General features: G+C 39.6%; 1 protein-coding gene across 2 annotated transcripts in view; it reads left to right on the top strand.

The window, feature by feature from the left end:
• fhl3a (four and a half LIM domains 3a) overlaps positions 1 to 14,566 on the top strand; it is a 31,403-nt gene extending 16,837 nt beyond the window's left edge. For both annotated transcript variants that reach the window (XM_074683400.1, XM_074683399.1), the window contains exons 2-6: positions 8,372 to 8,544; positions 9,411 to 9,585; positions 12,795 to 12,964; positions 13,060 to 13,246; positions 13,409 to 14,566. In XM_074683400.1, the coding sequence (XP_074539501.1) occupies positions 8,389 to 8,544; positions 9,411 to 9,585; positions 12,795 to 12,964; positions 13,060 to 13,246; positions 13,409 to 13,560 (840 nt within the window). In that variant the 5' untranslated portion in view covers positions 8,372 to 8,388 and the 3' untranslated portion in view covers positions 13,561 to 14,566. The remainder of the gene's footprint in view (positions 1 to 8,371; positions 8,545 to 9,410; positions 9,586 to 12,794; positions 12,965 to 13,059; positions 13,247 to 13,408) is intronic.
• The last annotated feature ends 7,885 nt before the right edge of the window (positions 14,567 to 22,451 follow it).

Raw genomic sequence — 22,451 nt, 5'->3', positions numbered from 1 at the left:
TCACTTATCTGTAAGCAAAATCCATCAGAATTAAGATGTTTTATGTAAGTGCGAAACCAGCTCTTGTAAGCTTGTTTAAATAAGCACAACTGTTTGTGAATAAGACTGAAGCATTATCTCACCCTCATGAACAATTTCCTCTCCTTCCTGTGATAAGACGTATCACCCGTGTGTGTCCTTTCCATTTCTAAGCCTTGTTTATCTGGTTCAGAGTAATCAAAATGAAACAAAATACCAAACCACTGAGTCACACAGATCCTGTCCAGTGAAGGATTTAGAAAAATGGCATGAATGTAAAACTTAAATGTGGAAACTGACTGATTATAGATAAGACAATTGATGTAGCGAGTTTTCCACAGTAAATCATATCAACTGTAGTCCTTGCTAATTTTTCTTTTGGAAGCATCACAGTGCCTCTCGTATATGTCCCAGGAGCACATTTCTGCTCTATTCAGCTTAATCTTAATTATGTTTCTATTTTTGATGGAACCCACACCCAGCATTTGAAGCTGAATAGAGCAGGTCAACCCTGACAGGAAGTCAGAGACAGTAATGACATCTGGTCACTTTCAGATATGACATCGGCTGCTGGATAGGATGACATGAGAAACGATGAATATAAACTATATGTTGACAACTACAAAACAGCTACAAACCCTGAATCCATGCTCTGAGGTTTGTTGGTTACTTCACAGTTCAGTGAGACATAATTATTCTTATGTAATTGACAGTGATGTCAAGTAACTACCTAAGAATACTTTGTTACCTTACTTAAGTAAAAATTTGGGGTATCTATACTTTACTTGAGTAATTATTTTTAGCCAACTTTTTACTTCTACTCCTTAATTTTTCAGGCAAATATGTGTACTCTCTAGGGGTGGGAGAAAAAAATTGTTACACAATATATCGTGATTTTTTGTTTGGCAATATCAAAATTGGGATTCTTTGTCAAAATATCTATTTTTTTAATTCAAATTCTTATATTTAATATTTCAGTCTTTGTTTATAAACTGGATTGGAAAAAAAAGTTACTACTTTCCTCCAGCAGAGGGTGTAATATTTCTCTCTGATTCATGTGATGTGCATTTTATGGTAAAATATGGCTCCTGATGCAGTCTGTTCACATTATCATCATCATTTAACTTTTTTTTCATAGTCTGGTTTTCCAAAAAGCAAACTAAAAATCGTGAAAAATCATAATTATCAAAGAATCGCGATTTAAATCGAATCAGCCCCCAGAAATCATAATAGAATCAAATCATAATACCATTCCAACACCCTATTGGTCACATCTGACATGACACAAGTCACGCCACACTTCAGCAAGGACATAACAGACGCATGTAGCATCGTACAAAGATGTCCGTGGCAGAGACTCAGCAGGGGGGATGAACTATATGAACTATAGGCCCCTGTGGCACAGCCCAAACTGTTGACCTTAATGACATTTCTCCCCCTTTTGAGTTACTTTTACTTTTATACTTTAAGTAGTTTTGAAACCAGTACCTTTAAACTTTTACTTAAGTAAAAAGCTTGAGTTGATATTTCCACTCCTACAGAAGTCTTTTTAAACCCTAGTATCTGTACTTCTACTTGAGTAATGAATATGAATACTTTTGACACCTCTGGTCATGGAAGATATGAAAACCCAAATGTGCTGTAAATCAGCGTTAGAAAGGCAAAGCCCATATATTTGTTTCTGTTTATGTTCCTTATCACTAGATCACAATTCTCGAGTGTGATCTTGTGGAGTCACTTGATCGTGCAAGTCTTTCTCTGAGCTGTTGTCCACAAGTTAGGCTTTAGTGAAGCAGGGTGCAGATGTAGCATGGTGTACACCACTTGTTTTGGAACCAAGTGTTACATTGAGAAATGGTTCGCATTTGGATTAAGTGCTGATTTTTCAGCAATATGACACCATAGACATTCTTAGAGGGTTGCTTTCAGTGAATTTATTGAAGAAGATTTTATAATTTACCAAACAGTTTTAATGTGGAATACAATCTGCACAGCTATGATGCCTGTGATGTAGGTTGAAAGTATTAGAACCTATGTGGTTGAAAAATAGATTCCATATCTGTGTACTGATGAAAAAAAAGTATATAACAGGGGTTTTGATGTTTCTGTGCCATGTCTATATCAGCAGATATGGACTGAACCATGTGTCTGTCTGGCTTAACTTGTTTGTGAACATGCATCAATACTTCAATGTCTAACTTTTCTGATGTGTTTTTGTGACCTGAATACTTCCCACCACTTCAGAAGATGTCCGTGCCCGCAATTAGTCATGTTGATGGGATTTGGCTTGTGGAGTGACTAGTCTCCTAGAAAATGTGAATCTGGACTCTTCTCTCAAAGGTCCTGACCTTGGTTTCCATTTCCTTGAAGAGAAAATTTGTAATCCCTCTGAAACTGTGTCATAAACATCAGAGTGTGCTTCATGCCTTTGTCTTTTCACATTAGTCACCGAGTGGAAAGTCTTCCATGGTCACAAGGCGCTGAAATAAATAAGATTTGATGACATCTACGTCAGGCTTTTTTCAAGTAGCCACCAGACTGGGACACAAATGGTCCTTCTGAAGTATGGTTTTGACATTTTGTTTTATTTTTGAAATGCTCAACCAGGCCCTCAAATGATATATTTAAGTGTCCAGTGCTATGATTTTTCCCATCTCTAAGCCAGCCAAGCAGCTTTACTGTGTTTGGAAGATGTCCAGACACCAGACACAGGGCGGTGAGATGTGTTTATCCAAACGCAACCGTTTCACTTTTCCTCTAGTTTGATTTAAGACTTGTCATAACTTTAAGTTCCTGCCGCAGTGTTCATTTGCTTCAAAATGTCACCATCTTCTTTCTGTCTCTTTTTTGTCTAATCCCACTGTTGTGTTTGATTTCTGCTCTGTCCTCTCATCACTCTCTCCAGGACTTGTATAAAAGTGAACAAAGTAAATGTGTACTTTAAGGGGACCTGCTCAATAACACACTCCTTCCCATGGTGTGTGAGTCTTTTTGTTGCCAGGGGATCAGGCACTTTAAGGTGAATCTGACCTTAGTGTGCACACTGAAATCCACACTTGTTAAAGTGTACCATTTGTCATAAAAGCACATTGTAAACACAGACCTTGCAAATAGAGCAGCCTCTGTGGTATTTCATTGCGTACATATTCAAACATGCAACATCTTAGCCACAACTGAACCGTTTTCCTTTTTGGCAATTAACCAAACCAATTGTCAAACAAATCTTCATTTACAGACTCTGATGTAATTTCCTCCAACCCTGTTGTCTTCTTATCAGGAAGGACACAGTTTCACCACTTTCAGTCCAACTGTCTTCATGATGGAGATCAGACATTCCTGCATTGGCTCTGTTATATCAAACCACAGTGTTTTTCTGAAGAAGAAAAAAGCTGTCCCCTTGTTGTTTTTACTTATTTATGCCCAAAAAGGGAAAAAACAACAGCAGCTCTACAGACTGGATTTATGAACTCATGGGAAATCCTTGGCTCTTGGGTTAAACACAGCATCATTTAACTTTACAGCTTCACATAATGTAGCTGAAAATGTGGTAAAAAATTGTAGAATTGTCAAAAGCATCAACATGCCTCATTATCCTTGGAAGTAGTTTAAACTTAGTAGTTTGTGTAAAATTTTGACATTTTGGCGTATTAGTCATTTAATAAGTACTGATTGTGTGGATTAAAGAAATAAAAATACTTTATTAACTTTGATTAAAATCCCCAAAACACTTGCTTTAAGGTCTGTGTGATCATGTGTTAATAATGAAGCATGTCTGTTTCAGTACTTTATATTTATAGTGCGTATAATGAATTGTTTTCAGCACATCATTGCACACCTGTTGATCAGTGCCTGTAACTAGTGTGATTTCACTGAAATTAGCTCTTGTCCGTAGGCCATGTTTTTATTGTTAGCCAGTCTTAAGTTGCGCTGACTCACACCTCAACAATGACACACAAATGGTGTCTCCAGAACTTTTGATGTTAAGAAATACCAGCTTAACAGTTTAATTATTTCCATTACTTAAGCATTAATAGTGTGCTCATCTTGAACCCTTTCCTGGAACTGGAACAAATTCCTCTTTTAAGCTCATTTTAAGTGGTGTAGGATGTTTTTCAAGTAGCCCATGTTGTAATTCTTGGTGTTTTTGTCATTGTTGTTAAGCAAGTGCAGTACCACTGTCGATATATCAATATGAATATACTCCTCTTAAGTGTAACATAATATCAGGAGCTTATTCAAGAGAATATTCTGCTTAAGCTCAGGAGACAAGGGGGGTTGAACTGTCGGGCTTATTCCCAGTGGTCTGTGTGAACTGTTCATTTCAAATCATCCGGAGCGTAAGCAAAGTTTGAGCTGGGGATTAACAGGCCGGCCTCTGGGACTGGACTGGACAGTGTATATGCTAGACCTTCAGTAACCAACCGTGACTATGTTGCCTGGAAACAGCGTACAGCCGGCTTGCTTGCATTGGTCTGTCGCTCTGCGGTGTCTCACAGCCGGCCCTGAACTTCACCTCATTATGCCAATCAGAGAGGGTTGTGATGACTGGAGGAATGTAGCCTTGGCATTCCTCTGCTATCTTTTGTGCAGATGTGTGAAAACAGATGAAAAGTCCTGTTTGCAGTACAAGTTCATTACACCCCTTAATACCAGGGGAGAGTTGACACCTGTTTGTACAGAGTGAAGTAGCCCCCTCAATGCTTCATGTAAACACTAAAATATCAGTTAGATAAACTGTCACACAGATTAATTTCATTTCACTTGGTATGACTTAAAGCTTCTGTGAGAAACTTTTGGTTTGTGTTGACTTGGTGCCCCCTATGGACTTAGTGATACAAGCAGATTTTGTCCTATGAATAAGTAGAACAAAATATCCTATCCTTCTTGATTTCAGCAGTTCAATGTATGCTATTGAAAATGTCAAAAAGGCTATTTCAGTAGCATGCATTTGTTAACTAAATCTGACACTTACAGCAGAAAGAGGTTTCAGACATTTATTACAACACAGAAATAGTAAATCCTTACACGTATCTGTCATTTATAAAGAGACATCAGCATTAATTTCAGTTTGCGTCATGATAAGTTTTATGATTAAAAACTCCTAACTGTAGCTTTAAGTAGTAAAAAAGTGTATTAAAGCCACCAAATGTCAGTGATGTTTGTTTCTATCATGATAAAATGGATAAAAAGGTAAATATTCACCCATTCTGAACCTTACCAGGTTGGTTTAAAAAAAAGATCTGTAAAGGGTTTATCTCACATACTGTAAGTTACAAACAATTCACCAGTTAGTTATCGTCTTTCTTATTGCGCTATAAGTCAAGCGATCCCCAAAAGAAAATAACTTTCACGTAGCTTCATAGACTTTTCTCAACCCATGCAATGCTTTGCAGCAGAACAGTACCTTAAGACATTTACTAGGTCTCTGCTGCTGGCTCTTTTGAAGTTGCCTGTAAAATAAAATGAAAGCTCTTGTAAAGATCTTTTGTTCTGCATTGATTTTGGTGCCCCTTGTGGACAATTTTGTTATTTATATTTTTACCTTTTGCTGGTTATGCGTCATGACCAAAAAAGAGATCATCCTACTGTATTTTGAAAGTCAAATGTATCAGTTATGGAAAATTTGTTGCAATGAAACGTTAAAAAGATTGTGTCAATGGTATGCAGTTTATCACGTCATCTGACATATACCCCCTGCAAAATTAAAAATAACTTTCTAGGAATAGTCCCTTTTCTTTTGGATGGTTGTGTTCACTTTTTTTAGGGCATAAAGAGGCATCAGTATTATTTTCAGTGTGTTTCATGACTAGCGTAAAACTCCTCACAAGAGCTTTAGATGTGCTCTCTGTGATGAACTCCCTCTGGATCATTACAGAAAATAGAGCTCACTGTTACCCGATTAAACAGAGATTCCTGCTTTGTGCTGTAATACTATAATTAAACTCAGTGCAACGTTTCTGGACCATTGTCCCATGTGAGGGCAGCAGTGATTTCCTTAAAGCCCACACTTTTCCCAGGGGGCTGAATTCAGTCACAGCTCTGGTATTTGGAAACATTATTAACCCAGGAGCGGTTCTTAGTCATCTTGGAGATGAAGGAGATGGACTTCTGCCTGGAAGTGAGCGTATACAGTAGTAGATAAAAAGCCCTGTGAGAACCAGCCTCTGCACTAGATTTCATGGTGACCCACATCCAACGTCTCCTCTCGTCTCCTCTACTCTCCTCTCTCCTCTCCAGTGGTTTTGGGTCAGTAATATCTGACTGCAGTCACGTCTCAGTCCATCTCCCTTAGGTTCGGTGCTCTGACGTCACACTCTCTCTGTGAGAGCCTCTGCCACCAGAGGTTCATCTTAGGATCAGCATTCAAACCCTGATACTCAAAACTGTTTAGACCTCAAGTTTCAAAAAAGCCCTTCTTTTCATTTCTCCATTGATTCGCATTTATATACCAGGCTTTGTAACAAGTGTGATATTTTCTTCTTACTGCTGCTAAGCTAGCAGCTATGAAGCAAAAGCTAATCTCTCTTGAGAGCAGATAAACAGTATAATGATGGAGAATTTTTTCCTGGGTAATCATCTGTGTTTGAGCATTACTCTTTTGTCAGAGAGTCTACCTGTTCAACAAAAAGCTTCCTGGCCTACTTTCTACAAGCTCTTTGCACGTCATAACCATATGGATTATTCACTTTTAGGGAGGGTAATAAACAGCTGCCTGATTTGCTTGGGATATTAAAGCTGACATCAGACGTCACAGAACTGGCTCCTGGGCTTTGTGAATCATGCCCCGTCTCGTCCTCTTACCTGGCAAGTGAAAGCAGCACATACCTACCAGGTACTGCAGACAACATTGAGGTCATTATGTTCATTTTCAGCTCTTTACTCTCTCCAGCTTATCTTGATGCTGCGGTTTTGAGAGCCAGTTGGAAAAGTTGCAGACATTTTCTGACTGATAATGTGTCAAATGTACAGAAATTGATGGAAAAATGCATACTTGCAGGTTCTGTAGGTCAACCACAGCTGCTGTTTCTGATATTCTGCCATAGCACCCAGATGGAAATTTTAATAAGGGACATCAGATACTGAAGTTGTATCCATTAAGTCTTCAGATAGAAAGATATGTGAGGTGTCCTCAGCCAGTGCATACATGCAGCTGCTGAGCTTTAAGAAAGTACACATTCTTATTTATGTTTAAAGGTCATCTGAGGATGCTGAAAGTGTCTTTTTTTTAGTCAAAAAAAGTTCATCTGTGTAAGCAGAAAGCTGTCAGTGGGTTTAATATGAAGACAGCAAGCAGGTGAGGTCTGTTGGATCTTGACTTTCTCACCCTGACTCATTAAGAGCTTTTTTTCTGGCTGCAGCGGATGAAACACGAGAGTCTGGGAGCGATGTTTTCTCTGATGATGGATCGTGTGTGATTTGGCTTTTAGTCCGAGTTCATTTTTCTGCATCATTCCCTGTATTTGTGCACTGGTGGACCTTTTCGCTCATGTGTGAGTGGGTGTAAGACAGGCAGCAGAGGCCTGTTTGTAATTGATTATTCTATCAGACATGATTATTATTACTGGGTGGTGGGAATGAATTGCCAGCAGAGCACCCAGCCAGAGGCCTGTATCCATTATCACTGGGCTTCACTCCAGCCATGCTGTAATGTTTTGGCAACCTGATATTGTTGCCATAATGCTCTCACAATATTATTCTGTCACTTTGTTGTGTGCTCAGTCATGATCAAGGGGCTGATCGCGCAGTGAAAACCATGTACTCAGACCCTGCGTCTCCTGTATCTGCATGTTACTGTACTACAGGAAGACACCTGTTAGAGAGTTCAAACAGCTTCAAGTGTCTGTGACAACACAAACACTTCACGAGTGTTCTGTATCTGCTGACAGTCTATACCCTTACCTCATAAATATTAAAAGGTGTGTGTGATGCATTGGGATGCATGTCCTTATTCCCACTGTCTTTAATCTGCAGGTTGCAGATTCTGAGTGGCTGAGAGCAGCAAAAAAGAAAATGACAGCTCCCTCTTTTGTCCCCTCCCACCCTCCGTATCCACCACACTTTCATCACACAGCAATAAAAGTTAACAGGCTCCCTCACTCGTCTTCTGTCTCTTGCTCTTTTTCCACTTGCTGCCACTTGCACTGCGTGCTTTGTTTGAGCTCAGCTCCATCGCTGCAACAAGCTGAAGTATTTACAGCATAAATACTGGCAGTCGAGCTCCACGCTGCTGTGCCAGAAAAGGTTACAGAATAAAACCTCGACACTCTTCCTCCTTTTTCTAAGCTCCTTTTGTATTTCTTCTTTCTCTTTTTTTTGCATTGTTTCTGACCTAAGTTCCTCTTGTCTGTTCCAGGTTCAGAGAAAATCACCATGGCCGACCGTTTTGACTGTGACAACTGCAAGGAGTCCTTGTATGGCCGCAAGTACATCCAGTCAGATGATAGCCCCTACTGCATCCCCTGCTACGACAGCCTCTTTTCCAACACGTGTGACGAGTGCAAAGAACTGATCGGCCATGATGCGAGGGTAAGGCATGATCAAACATGCAATCAGATATCTGTTGCACAATAGCTACATTTAGAGAGCCTCAGAACATCTATCAAAACAACTCTGTCTCAAAATTTGATTAAAGAAGATATACATAGACCAAAATGTTTTATTTCCTTGATACATGTGTTTGAATGAAACCCAACTTTTTCTGCTATAGCCCTATTTCCAGAGTCTTTAGAGGTAAAGTATCAAACAGCCGTCCTAATCAGCTTAAAGCCATAAGCCAGATTTTTTTACTCAAGCAGAAGTTAAGTCATGCTAATGATGTATAATTCACGCTAAATGAGGCGTGTTCTTTATATTTTGTGCGGCTCTACATAGTAAAACCTAATTGAACTTGCAATTATACAGGCAATTACCACTTAGTCCACACAAGCCAACAGGCTAATTTCGTCTGAGATTGTAAAAATCCAGCATGAGGGAACGTCTCTTTTTCCTTCCCCTCAGCTGAGTTAAACTTTAATTCAGCCTTAATGGAAAACACTAACATGAAGTGGATCATTTAAAACTGACATACACTACTTAGTGGAGTTTACAGAACAGGGCAGGCTTAAGTGCTCAGCAGTTAGCTAAGTTAAGGAGGCTAATGAGCCATTTACACCCTCATGGGCAGGAGTTGATACATAAAACAAACATTTCATTGGCTCACTTCTACATGAAAATCAATCTACCATCCTGGCGAGAGCTCTTTTTAACTGAGGTGTTCACATAAGTACTGTGCTCTTGTGCAGAGAGAAACTTCAGCAGGTGTTTTATTTAGTCTCAGTGAAGTTTTTATAACTTGCCTCCTTTATGTCACTGCAACCCAAAAACTGTTCTCTCTCTTCTTGTTCTGCTGCTAGGAGCTCTTCTATGAAGATCGACATTATCACGAGCACTGCTTCCGCTGTTTCCGCTGCGACCGCTCGTTGGCGGATGAGCCTTTCACCAGCCAGGATGAGGCGTTGCTCTGCAATGACTGCTACTGTAATGAGTTCTCCTCCAAATGTGTCGCCTGCGACAAGATCGTCATGCCAGGTAAAGATGCAAGAGGGCTGTCTGGACGATTTTTTTTCCAATAACAGATCAACTAAAAATCCGATAGGAATCAGGAAAAAATGGACATGAGGAAGAGATGCAGTGACTTCTAAAATATCTTTCTCATAATGCATTTGACAGAACTTATTCAACCACTAACCACCACTTGCATTGTCCCACATTTTACTTTCCATGTTGTATACAAATTCAAATGTCACGAAAGATAAGCAAATGAGTCTGGAAAATGATGACATGGCAAACTCAAGGAAGCAGGAAAATCAGTAGTTTAGTGCAGGAGATGAGGTCGATACAGAAGGGAAAGATGAAGATGAGAAAGAAACTAAAGCCACAGTGTCTGAGCCGCAGCCAGCGCTGACTGTGACAGAGTAATTGCCAGTCTGCTTGACTTGTTGTCCGTGAGCTAGATCCTCAGAGCTGGTGGTCTGCCAGCAGTCCGATGATATGAAGAGATAAGCTCCACAGTTATTCCAGCGTTGCTGTAACAGCTTACACAGCCCTCATAGAGCAGAACATGATTCCAGGAAGAGTACGACCTCAGTACAACAACCCCCTTATTCCACTGTAGATCTCATGTTTGTACTACAGTCCTTTGTGTGAGTGAGTCCCCATCAGCAGGAAGTCAATGATCATATCATAGATGCTTTAAAGCCTCTGGTACAGATTCCTTCAAACTGGATTAATAAAAAGTCTGATGTATTCAAGTTATAGATCTGAATAGAAGAGAAAAAGGAGTGATATCATCTTCACAGACACCTACTCATCTTTGTTTGATATCTGGGTGCTCGGCTGAAGTGGTTAATGCGGGTTAAAAGGAGAGGAAATTTAATAGCAGCACCATGTGAATGCGTTTTTCAGGGGACGATTTGATTAAAACAGATTATGAAAGTGCTGTAACGCTCCTGTTGCCAGAGATTGTCTCAAAGGATGTTGTCTTTTTTTAGACAATGGACCTCTTGTTTTGTCACACTGTTGATTCTGCTGGAAAAAACATGAATGAAGCCTCAGTGATATAACCCAAGGCTTTCTGAAGGGGTGTTATGAGATATAAAAAGGAGCACTTACTTCTACAGATTCTTCTTCTTCTATAGCTTCTCTTTGGTTTTTGGTGCCAGTCTCAAGTGGATAGCTGAATATTTACACCTTTTTTTACTTTACACCAAGGGTTCATTTTTAACACAACAGGGGTTGACTGCATGTGATATATTTAGATTTTATTTATAATACACTTTTTAAAAAATATAACTTTTAATGTGACATACAGACATACATTTTTAAACGGTGGTAATACAAGCAACTAAAAGCAGTGATATTAAGATATAAAACAACCAGAATAAAATATGAAATATATCTGTAGTGCACCACTTCAGGAAAAGCCTTTAAATAAAAAAGTAATTTGAATGAGTAAAACAGGACACAGAATTTGAGAACCCCAAAAAGTTTCAGGATTAATAACCTGGCCAGCTATTAGGAGCCAAAATACAAAATTTGTCAAGTTTCTGTGTCGGCACTTTATTTTACTGATTGTCAGTACAATTAATTATTAAAAGGTGGGCCTCTTTGGCTAAACTGCAGGTCAGTCGCGATTGCTCTAAGACTGCAAGGGAAGCTCAGCTTCCTCTAAAATGTCCCCAAAAAAAGTGGTGATATGTACTGCTGTGTGTACATTTCATTGACAAAATATGCACTAGAATTCCTTCATCTTTTGTTCATAATCAGCTACCTATCACAGGTAACTGGCTCGACCTCCTTCTCATTCATCCCCGCAGAGTCTCAGCGCTTTAACACAGTCGGACACTGGGCATCTTCTGACTTCAGCAGGGAAGCGTAGAGTGGGTTGTTCCACTGTGGAAACTGGACGTCATTGGATAAACGCTGGGCTTTGTCCCACCCATCGGACGCTCAGTGTCTCTGGGGGTCTATGATACAGTGGGCTGGCCTGGATGTTTGGCTTCTGCATTATGATTGGATGATCTGTCTGAGGCCGAATCCCTTTTTGATTGATGGTGGAATGAGCCAGTCAGTGATCTTGAAGTGAAACCTTCCACCGGAGCACCTTCTCAGTTGTTCTGGACTGATCTGGAGGCTTTATCAATCCCCAGCGAGTTTACTTTTCTTAAAAACGACGAGCGTTGAGAGAACACTGGTAAAATCCCTGGAAAAAAATCACCTGGTTATGTTTAAATAAATAAACAAATTTGTGATGTAGGCCGGAAAAAAAAAGAGCTTCCCCTCCTTGAGTGACCAGCTGCTGCCACTGCTGCAGGTGTAGCTGTCCCTTTAAGGCTGTTTCCACCTATCAGTCTGTCTCTTTTTGAGAGTTTGATTCTCACCAGAAATGCATCTTGGTTTCAAAGATTGGTTTAAGTATTGGCTCTGAAAAAAACAATGTTGGTTGACCCCAAGTTCACACTGTAGAAAAGAATAACTCAAAGCATGTTTACAACATCCCACAATGTAGCGGACATATTTGCCTAAGGACTGAGGTATTCAAATTTGGAAGATGAGCTACATTTGAATATGAAAGTAATACAATTTTACTCTAGGCAAAATGTTCTTTGTTCCTGTTACTATTCAGCCAAATCAAATTTCACCCTCAAACTATATTGTCAGTGTGAGCTTTCCAGTGCAGATACTGAAAACTAACTTCTAATATTGCCCTTTGAGTCCCTTTGCGTCCTATCAGCTTATAAAAACTGAAATGTTTTTGTAGAGGATTTCTGCAGTTTTTGATTTGCGAACTCTGTGTGAGGCACTGAAATGTTAGCGAGCCGCAGACAGCAGCAGTGCGAAATGTTGGCTCCACACAAACCACTGCATCACCATAGAATAAAGCAAGCAGTATCATAAAAACCTCAACAGTCGAGGGAAAGAAGATGGATTGTTTGGGGACATGCAGGGGGAAAATAGTGTTATCCCTCTCTGTAAGGCCTGTCGCCACTGTCAGCAGTGGGGGAGACGTCTGTGGCCTGTGGTGTCATGGTTTCAAATAAATTTAAAAATGAAAGAAAAGAGTTTTATATGCCCTCATGCAGTTTAGGGGTTGCACTTTGTTATAAATTGCCTAAAAAATGCAAAATCTGATAAACAGTATGCAAAATAGTTAGGTCTCTCTGATCTCTCTTATACTTTGTATTATTTTATGCCTTCTATTTTCTTAACTTCACTTGCTTTTACATTTTCTCTGCCAGGTTCAAGGAAGTTGGAGTATTCAGGCTCTACCTGGCATGAAAGTTGCTTCATCTGTCACAGCTGCGAGCAGCCGATCGGTTCAAAGTCCTTCATCCCCGACAAAGATGAACACTACTGTGTGCAGTGCTACGAGGACAAGTTCGCCCCTCGCTGCACACGCTGTAAAAAGGTCAGTGAAGCTACCAAATCACAGCAAAAGAAATGATCTTTCCTGCATCTATGGGAAAAGATCTCCAAATGACCTTTGACCTGTGTCATTTTCAGACCCTGGCCAAAGGTGGTGTGACCTATCGGGACGAGCCGTGGCATAAGGAGTGTTTTGTGTGCACCAGCTGTAAGACGCAGCTGGCAGGTCAACATTTCACCTCCAGAGATGATAGCCCGTACTGTCTCAAGTGCTTTGGCAGTCTGTACGCGAAAAAGTGCGAGGCCTGCACTAAGCCAATCACAGGCAAGATTACTCAATCAAGCTTTATTAGTCTTAAATTCAACTAATATTCAATTCATGTTATGTACAGTTAAGCTTTTAGTTAATGTTTTCGATCCCAACTTCAAAGTCAGCTCTCTAAAGTTGAACACGCTGTCTAACCCCATCATGTTCCTCTTTCTCCAGGTTTTGGAGGAGGGAAGTACATCTCATTCGAGGACCGCCAGTGGCACCAGCCGTGCTTCACCTGCTCCCAGTGCTCCGTGTCTCTGGTTGGCGCCGGCTTCTTCCCAGACGGTGACAGGATCTTGTGTCGCGAGTGCAACAGCAACCTATAGACCTGCCATTTTTCCCCCTTTGTCACAGCATTTCAAGAACCCCCTAAGTCATTACCGAGGAAGGTGACACAGGCGAACAGATGCTGCCTCTCAGGTTGTTTTTATATAAAGAGATGGATCACTCACAGACCCTCCGTGGGTCAGATTTTCACTAAATATCCTGTTTTGATGCTGCGTTGTCTGAATCAACCACCAAAGATTTCTTCTCTGAAACAAAGTTTATCAAGTGCCTTAAAAGTAACATTGCCTTAATTTTATGTGCTATTGAACCAAAGAAATGCAAACTGCTAGTCACTTTGCCAAAAGAAAATCCCTAAAACTTTTGATAAAAGTTTCATCACAGAATACTGATACTGTACAGTATGTGAACATTACTGTGTTTTTCAGTGTGGTGGAGGTACTGTGCCTTTATGCTTTCATTTCAAGATTTTTCTTACAGTTAAACAAGTTAAAACAAAGATCATTTTAAAAGTTTTCTAATGTTTCAGTGGCTTAGTCAGTTTGTGGTAGTTTTGATCAGTGGAGTCATTTGCACTTTGGATACCCATGTTATGAGCACATAATAACACACTTTTTAAAAATCATGGCACACAGACCACTTTTTATGTCATGTATCTGCTTTTTTAAACTTTGCAATGACACATACTTTTACTTTAAGTTTTCTTTTGATTTCTTTCTTTTTCATATGTTGTAATTAATCTTGTTTTTTTCACTGTTGCTCAAAGAGCCGCATTTATAACCCAAAAGAAGCTGAAATGAAATACTGTAGTTGTGTATTGCAGGAGTATGCATGTCTTTGCCATGGTTTTACTTAATTCATTGCTGTAAACGCTGTTTTTTTTGTGTATTTTTTTTTCTTTTCTTGTAAAATTTTTGTGAAAACTTTAAAAAAAGTCATTATTACAGCTTTGATGCTGGTGAGTCAGAGTTGGCATACATACATTTAACATGAGAAATAAGGCGATAACAGTATGAACTTACTGTCAGACACTTTCAAAAAGATTTGGCTTAATGCTACATGTTTAGTTTTATTTGTGAAGTCTTAATAAATTCACACTGATTGATCTTTTCTTTGCACTTTTTGGCTTGATTTTTTTTTCATGCTTGGTGTTTGTGTTAAATGATCTGGCTCTGGTTTATGAGGTCATAGTTTTCTGTAGACTTGTGTCTTTTGTCTAAGCCAGAAAAAACTAGTGTGTTAAAAAGAGTCTTTCTAGGAAAGATCAGTGTGTGTGTATGCGTGTGTGTGTATGAGTGGGTGCACAGGGGGAAGGGAATGAAAGTGTATGAGTGTGAGAGAAAGAAAGCATGCGTGTGCAATGAAAGAGATTAAAAAGCATTTGTGTGTCTGCAGGTTTAGCATATAGGTGTCTGTATTTGCGTTTGTGTGTGTCTACGTGTTCACACATACACACATGCACTATTGTTTATGCTGAGTCGACCATTTCATTGCCTTGATGAAGTACACAGACTGCCAAACACACTCTCCTGTCGGCATTGGTGAAAAGTCCTCCTCCCTGCCTCTGAGATTTTTTCACCAAAAAAGGAAATGGAAAACTCGTAGCTGCATGGGGGAGGGAGGGAAGGAGGGAGGGAGTGAGGGGGTTACTGGTGGTGGAAGTGGGAGAGAAAAGAGTGTGGGAGAGAAAGAGAGGAGAGAAAGAGAGGGAGGATGTTCACATCTGGAGTTGCTCCATGGCACTTTCACTAGGGGGTCAGCTCCACACACGGCCCCCTCCGGATTTATTGGAAAGAGGAGGCGGGTGGAGAGGTGACAGCTCAGAGGAAGGGTCAGAGGAAGAGCTCTGGGGATGTTACTGTATCATATGGTACATATCCTGTACAAGAGGTCCAACTTTAACTGACATTTCAAGTGTTTATAAAAAAAACGTCTGTCACACTCTTTTCTTCGTATTTGAATCTTGTCTTTGTTACTCCTAGCAGGACATGTCATAGTAACCCTGACCTTTCACTTACAGTGTATAAACAGCTGAACAAACAGCCCTCACAGTGTTGTTTCATAGAAAAATATCATTTTGCTGCTTTGGCTAAAAACTTAAATAAAACATCAACTATTAATGCAAAAGCACTGGGACTTTTATCTAGACTCTTAACTTGAAAACTTTTTGATCATTACTGGCTCTTTAAAGTTATAAAACTTCATCCTGAGAGAGTATCTAAAACCATCAACAATCCTGAAGTGAATCATAAATAGGAGCCTTACTTGAGGGACAAAAAGCTTCCTAATTTAGATTCAGCAATCTTTGTAAATGATGAACAATATATGAAGGTAAAAAAGAAAAAACCTTGGGTCATACAGGAGTCATGCTGCAATTTAGGGTGTTCAAGTGAATCATGCAGTTTCCACTTGTGTTAATCTGTGGCCTATATGTGGTACTTAGGAAGAAAAAAACATAGAACTATTCCTTTAACATGAAGAGTATCAGCAAAGCAAGTTAGCTGTAGCAACTAACCATCAATGGAAATGTATCTGATACATTTACTGAGATCCACACGATCGATTTACTCATATTCAATGTAAGGAAAATGTGTGTGACAATTTAAAGGACCAGTGCTTGAAATGTAGTGAGCACTAGTGGTGAAGTTGAAAAACTTCTGTTAGTATAAAAAGTTCAATCTAAAGCAACAAAAAACTACAACTTAATACTCAAGTAATTATAGACATTTTTATTTATTCAACCTTTATTTAACCAGATACAAATCCTTACTTACCTCTGAGCACACTGTGTCAAATTGGTCCCTAATCTCTTGATGAAAGTAAGCTTCTTTTACAGATATAATTCCTGCTTCTCACTTAGAGCGCAATATCTTCTTGTATCTGCAACCTTCTTAAGATTGCTTGATTATGATGATGTTCTGTACGTGACAGCTTCAGCTAAAAACATGGAACTATTCCTTTGAAGATAACATGAACAACATAAGCAAAGCAAGTTAGCTAGTTAGTAAGCTTTTTTGACAGAAGTAATTCCTTCTTCTTGCTCAGAGCTAAAAATTCAGCCAAATGTTTGCAGTCTTTGAATGTTGTTTGTCACTGTGCTCCAAGGTTTGTTTCTGGTTGTAGTCCTCTAACTCATCACTGTGAGCTCTATGTCAGATCAGGCTGTCCTTCTTAGAGTGCTCCCAGGTACACTCACTGGCTGACTGTCTTTACAAGGCTCTTCTTGGCTAGGTTCCTTCATACCTATGCACTTGTCTTCAAAGAACTGAAAGCCTGTATGTCTTGCGCTCTTGGGAAATCGTTCATTTACTTGTTCCTTGTGTCAGGACTGAAACTGGAAAAAAAGCATTCAGTTTTGCTGCTCCTTCCACGTAGAATGCTCTACAGACGGATCTGAATCTGTCTGAACTCTTTTCTCTTAAAGCTTTTTGTTCCATGTTAAATGACAGATGTGATACTATGGACCAGTGCTTGAGTTTATGACCTTGTATTGTGATTCACTCTCAGCACTGTAACTGTAATCTACTACCAAAGTATAGTTTGTTTTAAACTATTCTTATAATCATTTCAGTGAACTATGAATTGAACTGTAACTATAATAATAGTAATAAAGGTTAAGTGAATCAATTTCTCCTATTATATCATACACACAGAGCTTTTATGTAAAATGTTTTCTTACAAAACATAATACATCAAAATCTAATCAGTCCCATGATCATTCACTTTGTAAGCAGCTCTCTTTTAACTGCTTTAAACCCTAATGACTTTATACCAGAAATGATGACTGCATGATCATCCTGCTGCTTTCCATTTACAAAACATCGTGGTAATCACAGACACTTAATCCAGCAGTGGTGAATGTTACAGCGCTTTGAGATCATGTCCTGCTTGATGTCTAGACGAGTACAGCAAAGTGTGACTCAGCCAGATGATGCTATCGTTGGCCTTTTAAACTGTCTTGTATCCAGAGAGATACACCTAATCAGATTCAGTTAACAAGATGAGAGGATAAAGAAAATATTTGGCCTGATACAATGAAAATTACTCATTGTTTTTTTTCTTAGATAAATTTATTTCTGGCGTTGTTCCTAATCCTTAGCAACCAGTTCATTTGGATAGAGGGAAGACTGTGTCAACTGTCCCACCTGGTTATTACCTATTTGCAAATAAACATGTGGTGAGTAATGTGGCGTGTGTATGGTGATGTGTTTCAATAGCTTTCTTTTGTGTTTTAACAAGTTTTGTGAAGTGAACAGTAGTTAAGAAATCAGAGGCAGCAAGCACCAGTATATTATATCGCTACTTTCCTCTGTGTTTTAATGTACTGTATGTCAAATTTGGTGACCAGATGCAAAAGATCCAGGCACAACTTTACCTACCTCCAAGCTGCACAGAAAGACGAAGAATAGGAAAGTCTAAAGTTTCCGCAAGTGTACCGTGCTTAAGCACAATTAACTTCTTTGCTCTGGCATGCTTCAAACAGGTAGGCTTCAGCACGGTTCACTACATGCACGAGCACTGGCACGCGGACAGTGCACATCAACGTGGATGCAAAAGATTGAATGTTTCTGACATTATTCCTACAAACTATGACCCTGCTGAATGCCACAAGCTGAATCACATTGTCCCCCATAAAGTTGTTCCTTTTACTGTTGCTGGATATTTGACTTTTTTACATTTCTGTAACTTAAAATGCAACAACAAAAATGTCATCTCTGGATTTAGATTACCATATGGCTGAAGCACTTCCAAAAGTTGAGGTTTTGAGTTTGCTTGTGATCATTGTCTGATGGCCAAAGGTATAAGTCAACCAGAAATATGAGTTAAAGGTAGGGTCAGCTGGAATTTTGTTACTTGTTAGTAAACACAACATTCAAATTGGGCTCCTCCTCCTTGGATTAGTGCCAGAGGCAGCGCTGCCTCCAACCATGACTACGTGAGCACACTCACTAGCCCAGCAACCACCTGTAGCATTGGGTTACTACGTGGGACAGACTCGAGAGCCGTGCACCAGACTTGGCATGCTAGCACAAGCTAATCACAGGTAAAGCAAGTGAAAGTCGAGCCAAGCTTCACCCTTGTTTAGGAAAAAGCTTTACCTGTTTAGCGTTTTGGTTCACTTTAGTTGTGTCTTTCTTCCTCCGGGCTACGTCCACTAACGTAGCTGCTCTAAATAGCTTCTACTCACAGTTATCAGCACGTAAAGTCACTTGCACGCTGGGTGCTCTGTAACTGGCTGATGTAGCCACACATACTCTCCAACCAGACATGTCCCAATACAACCAAAACATCAACATTCAGGCAGAGGAGGGGGTTGAGGCAGACACAGACACTGACACACATGCATAGAGGCCCATAGGAGACGATTGAGCAGGATTATTACTGAAAAAGTTGACATTTTAGTTTGTTTAGGAAAATCCTGCAGACTCTAATTTTAACATAGGCTACTAGCCTGCATTGAATGTATTTTGATTTTCTATCCAAAGACTTAAAGTTTTGCTGTGTGTTAGAATTTTTAATGCAAGACTAAAGTCTAGGACTTTGATATGTTAACAAAATTACTCTTTGTCATAACACAATCATTCTCCACTAGAGTGTTCAGCTCTAGAAGTGATGGGATTGCTGGGAACATCTTTAATGAAATTTTGAGTTTATCTTCATGTAGCATTTGAAACTAACCCTTGGTTAGTTCTTGAGATCACAACTCATCTCAGATTATTAGCTGTTTGCCTCAGTCTGCCCTGTTCCAAGATCCTTCTTTTCCACAAAGACTTACACGTAAGGCATTAACGTCACTTCAAAATAAATCTGATCCAACTGTCCCATATGTCTGTGTCTTAGAATTACAAACCTGACAGAAAGTATATTGTGTATTGGATAATCTGTCCTTGTAGATATATGAGGAAGTCATAAGAGCTGTTGGAGCATTCCTGAGGATGTTTCAATCACTGTGTATGTCCAAAAATAGACCCCAACTTGTCATTCCCATACATTAGTACCATGAACGAGGCACCCACAGGGGACTCTGGCAGAGCTTCGTATGATCTCTTTATCAAGTGGAAGTACGTAAGTCTGCAGCTCAACTATTGAAAGTAAAAAAAAAAAAAGAAACAGGCTGAAAAATAAAACCTGAGAATAACATTTTTGTTTTCTTTTCAGAGAATGAGTCACTGAAAAAAAGCAAAATCAATTACAGGGAAAAGTTAAATTTAAGTTGGACAATAACTTTGTTTCTATGAAGTGGTGTTTGTAGAATAATCTTGGACTGAAATTGAACATTCTCGCTGGAATTCTTCAAAGAAAGTGAGGTGTTTGACCACATGGTAGTTCAGGATAGAAAGTCATGTTGTGGTTATAAAAACTCAGAACATTTTTCTTAAGATTTCACAGAGGCAATCCAAGGACATTATTTTTTATTTAATAAGTATGCATTGTGTTATATGTTTACTGTGTGCAGACAGGGTTAGAGTGTTTGAAAGGAAATAGGTTTTTTTTTTTTTTTCAAATGAGTGGGAACTACCGTAGCCTATATTTCCATGTTTTCTTCCATCTCCTCCAGCCTGTGTCATCATGCAGTTCAGCGTTTAGGTGTTCACTTGACAAAATGCTCTCATCCACCGCAGTCACGACTGTATTCTGTAACCTCAGCAGACGTGGGTTAACCCCAAATGTCTGGGAGATTATACTGTCAATGGTAATTCAGCATACCTCAGTGACTACTTAACTACATGTTTACTACAGAGAGTGGGGTGATGCTGAGTCAGAGTGAAAGTAAGGTATAGAGCCAGCTCTTTAAGGCAGAACTCATATACTGAAACGTTAAAGGGGCTGTGAGGAGTTTTCAAAGCCCTGTTTCCACCAAGCGGTTCTGTTTGGTTCATTTCGACACAGCACGTATTTTACGGCGTTTCCACTGACTTATCCTGGGACAGACCCCCAAATAATTGTCATTTACTGTGCGACAGCAGCTGCATTTCTCCTGGCGGCACACAGTATTTCCGAAACAAACCTGGATTGCACTTTGTATCAAAGAGCCACATGGCAATCACAAAGAGGACATAATGCTGGATGTCTTGCATTGTTGCTTTTGGTTTACTGTGTAGCATTTTTCTTCTTTGGTGGATTTGTGAGCAGGGTACACTGTGTTGCACTGCTATGGCATCACACTATTATGTTACTGAAGCGGCTTTTGGCATCCAGCTTACACACAGCCTACCACAAGGGGGCACAGTTGGCTAGGGAAACGCTGGGCTAAGCTTAACCGAGCAAAACCCGTACCAAACCGTACTGATCTAAACCAGACTGTTTGGTGGAAACAGGGCTTTTGTGATCTTTAAAAAGTGTCCCTTTTAGATATATGGCTGATCTTGATCTATGCTTTAGAATGAGATTATTAGCACTAATATAGGTTATTCCTAAATGCTACTACTTAGCGTATGGCAAGCTGAAGTCTTGCACAGCTGTTAGTGAGGAGGCTCAAAACCCGCCCCCTGAGTCAACATTTCCAATATGGCTTCTGTCATAATAACCTTCAGAATTATGCACCAGACACACAAGACATTACAAACAGCTTTCATACAGTCTATGTTTCCAGCTAGCATTAATGGTTGGTTGCCATGGTCGCATGATATACCCTGCTAGTGGCAGGGTTTGCAAGTATACAGTTTTCCTAATACAGTTTTTGATATCAGGAAAATGATTAAAAATCCATATCATTAACAACTTTGTTAAAGAGATAGTTTAGAGTTTTTTTTAAAATTGGGGTTGAATGAGTTACAAGTACGTGAACTAGCTGGTCAGCTCAACCCCTTAAATGAGGAACAGCATGAAGAAACAGCATGCACGGGCTACAGTTCTCTGCAGACTGCCACTTAAATAAGGTGATGTTTAGAGGTGTGTAAAGTTGATGTGAATGTGCCTACTGTAGTTTGGGAAATGATTATACAAGTTCTTTTTTTTTCTCCTTTTTTTTGAAAGGCTGATGCATGCTAATGTAGTTCAAACTGGATCAGAGACTAACATAATCATCCACATAATCATCCAGTTATTGAATTTTAGCTGTATCATATTTCATAAGTTCAATTTGTTACACTTGTTCTAGTTGATTTTAGAAGCGTACACCAGAGTGGCTGAAGTAATGAAGTACAACCACATAATGACTCCACAGCACAGCAGCTGTAGCTGCTCACTTGTATCGTCTCCCTGCCCTGTAGATGAGGAAAGAGAAAAACATACATCTGTGTCCCAAGCTGACACTCTGGAGGCTGGTGCTCGCTGGCAGGGTTTTGACTCTGTCTCTGTGGCTTGGCCCCGAGCTCTCATCCTCTCCATTCATTCCCAGCTGAGGTCAAGGAGTTGTGTTGTTTGTGGGAAGCTCCTCTACTGTCGTGTAATGAGCGCTCTCAGCAGGAAAACAAGGCCTTGTTTTTCCAGAGGTCAGGGTCAGACGTGTCCACCACTCTGATCCAAGGTTTATTTAAATCCTTCTTTTCTTGAGTATGAGTGATGGAGACTTCAACTCTGGCTGGTACCCTGTTCAGTATTCTATCCAGTATACCTATTACAGACAACTGGTTTCTAACATTTTTCAACTGAAACAGATAATATTAATAATAACAAAAAAGTTGTTGAGGCTCCACAATGTTTCTATGTGAAGATAATGTTCTGTAGGTGTTTAAAGAGGACATGAATTTTTACACCCACAATGCATTTCAGACATTCTACACTTCTAAATGTGTTAGGATGCTGTTTGTTTACTCTATGGCCGTTTTAACACTTCTAATGGTTTGATGTGGTTTTGGAACTGAACAGTCTATTAATGTGGGAACGTAGGAATGCGATAAATTCTCACAAAGCCATTTAAACATGAAAATCCTTTTAACAGTGGGATATTTGTCGCATTTTTGTCTCGATGTGGTTGTGAATTTGCCTT

Source organism: Halichoeres trimaculatus, unplaced genomic scaffold (assembly GCF_033239565.1).
Source record: "Halichoeres trimaculatus isolate MK-OKI-2021-1 unplaced genomic scaffold, fHalTri1.1 fHalTri1_scaffold_12, whole genome shotgun sequence".
Taxonomy (NCBI): domain Eukaryota; kingdom Metazoa; phylum Chordata; class Actinopteri; order Labriformes; family Labridae; genus Halichoeres; species Halichoeres trimaculatus.
The sequence above is the reverse complement of the archived record's forward strand: the minus strand, read 5'-3'. Positions and strand labels throughout refer to the sequence as shown.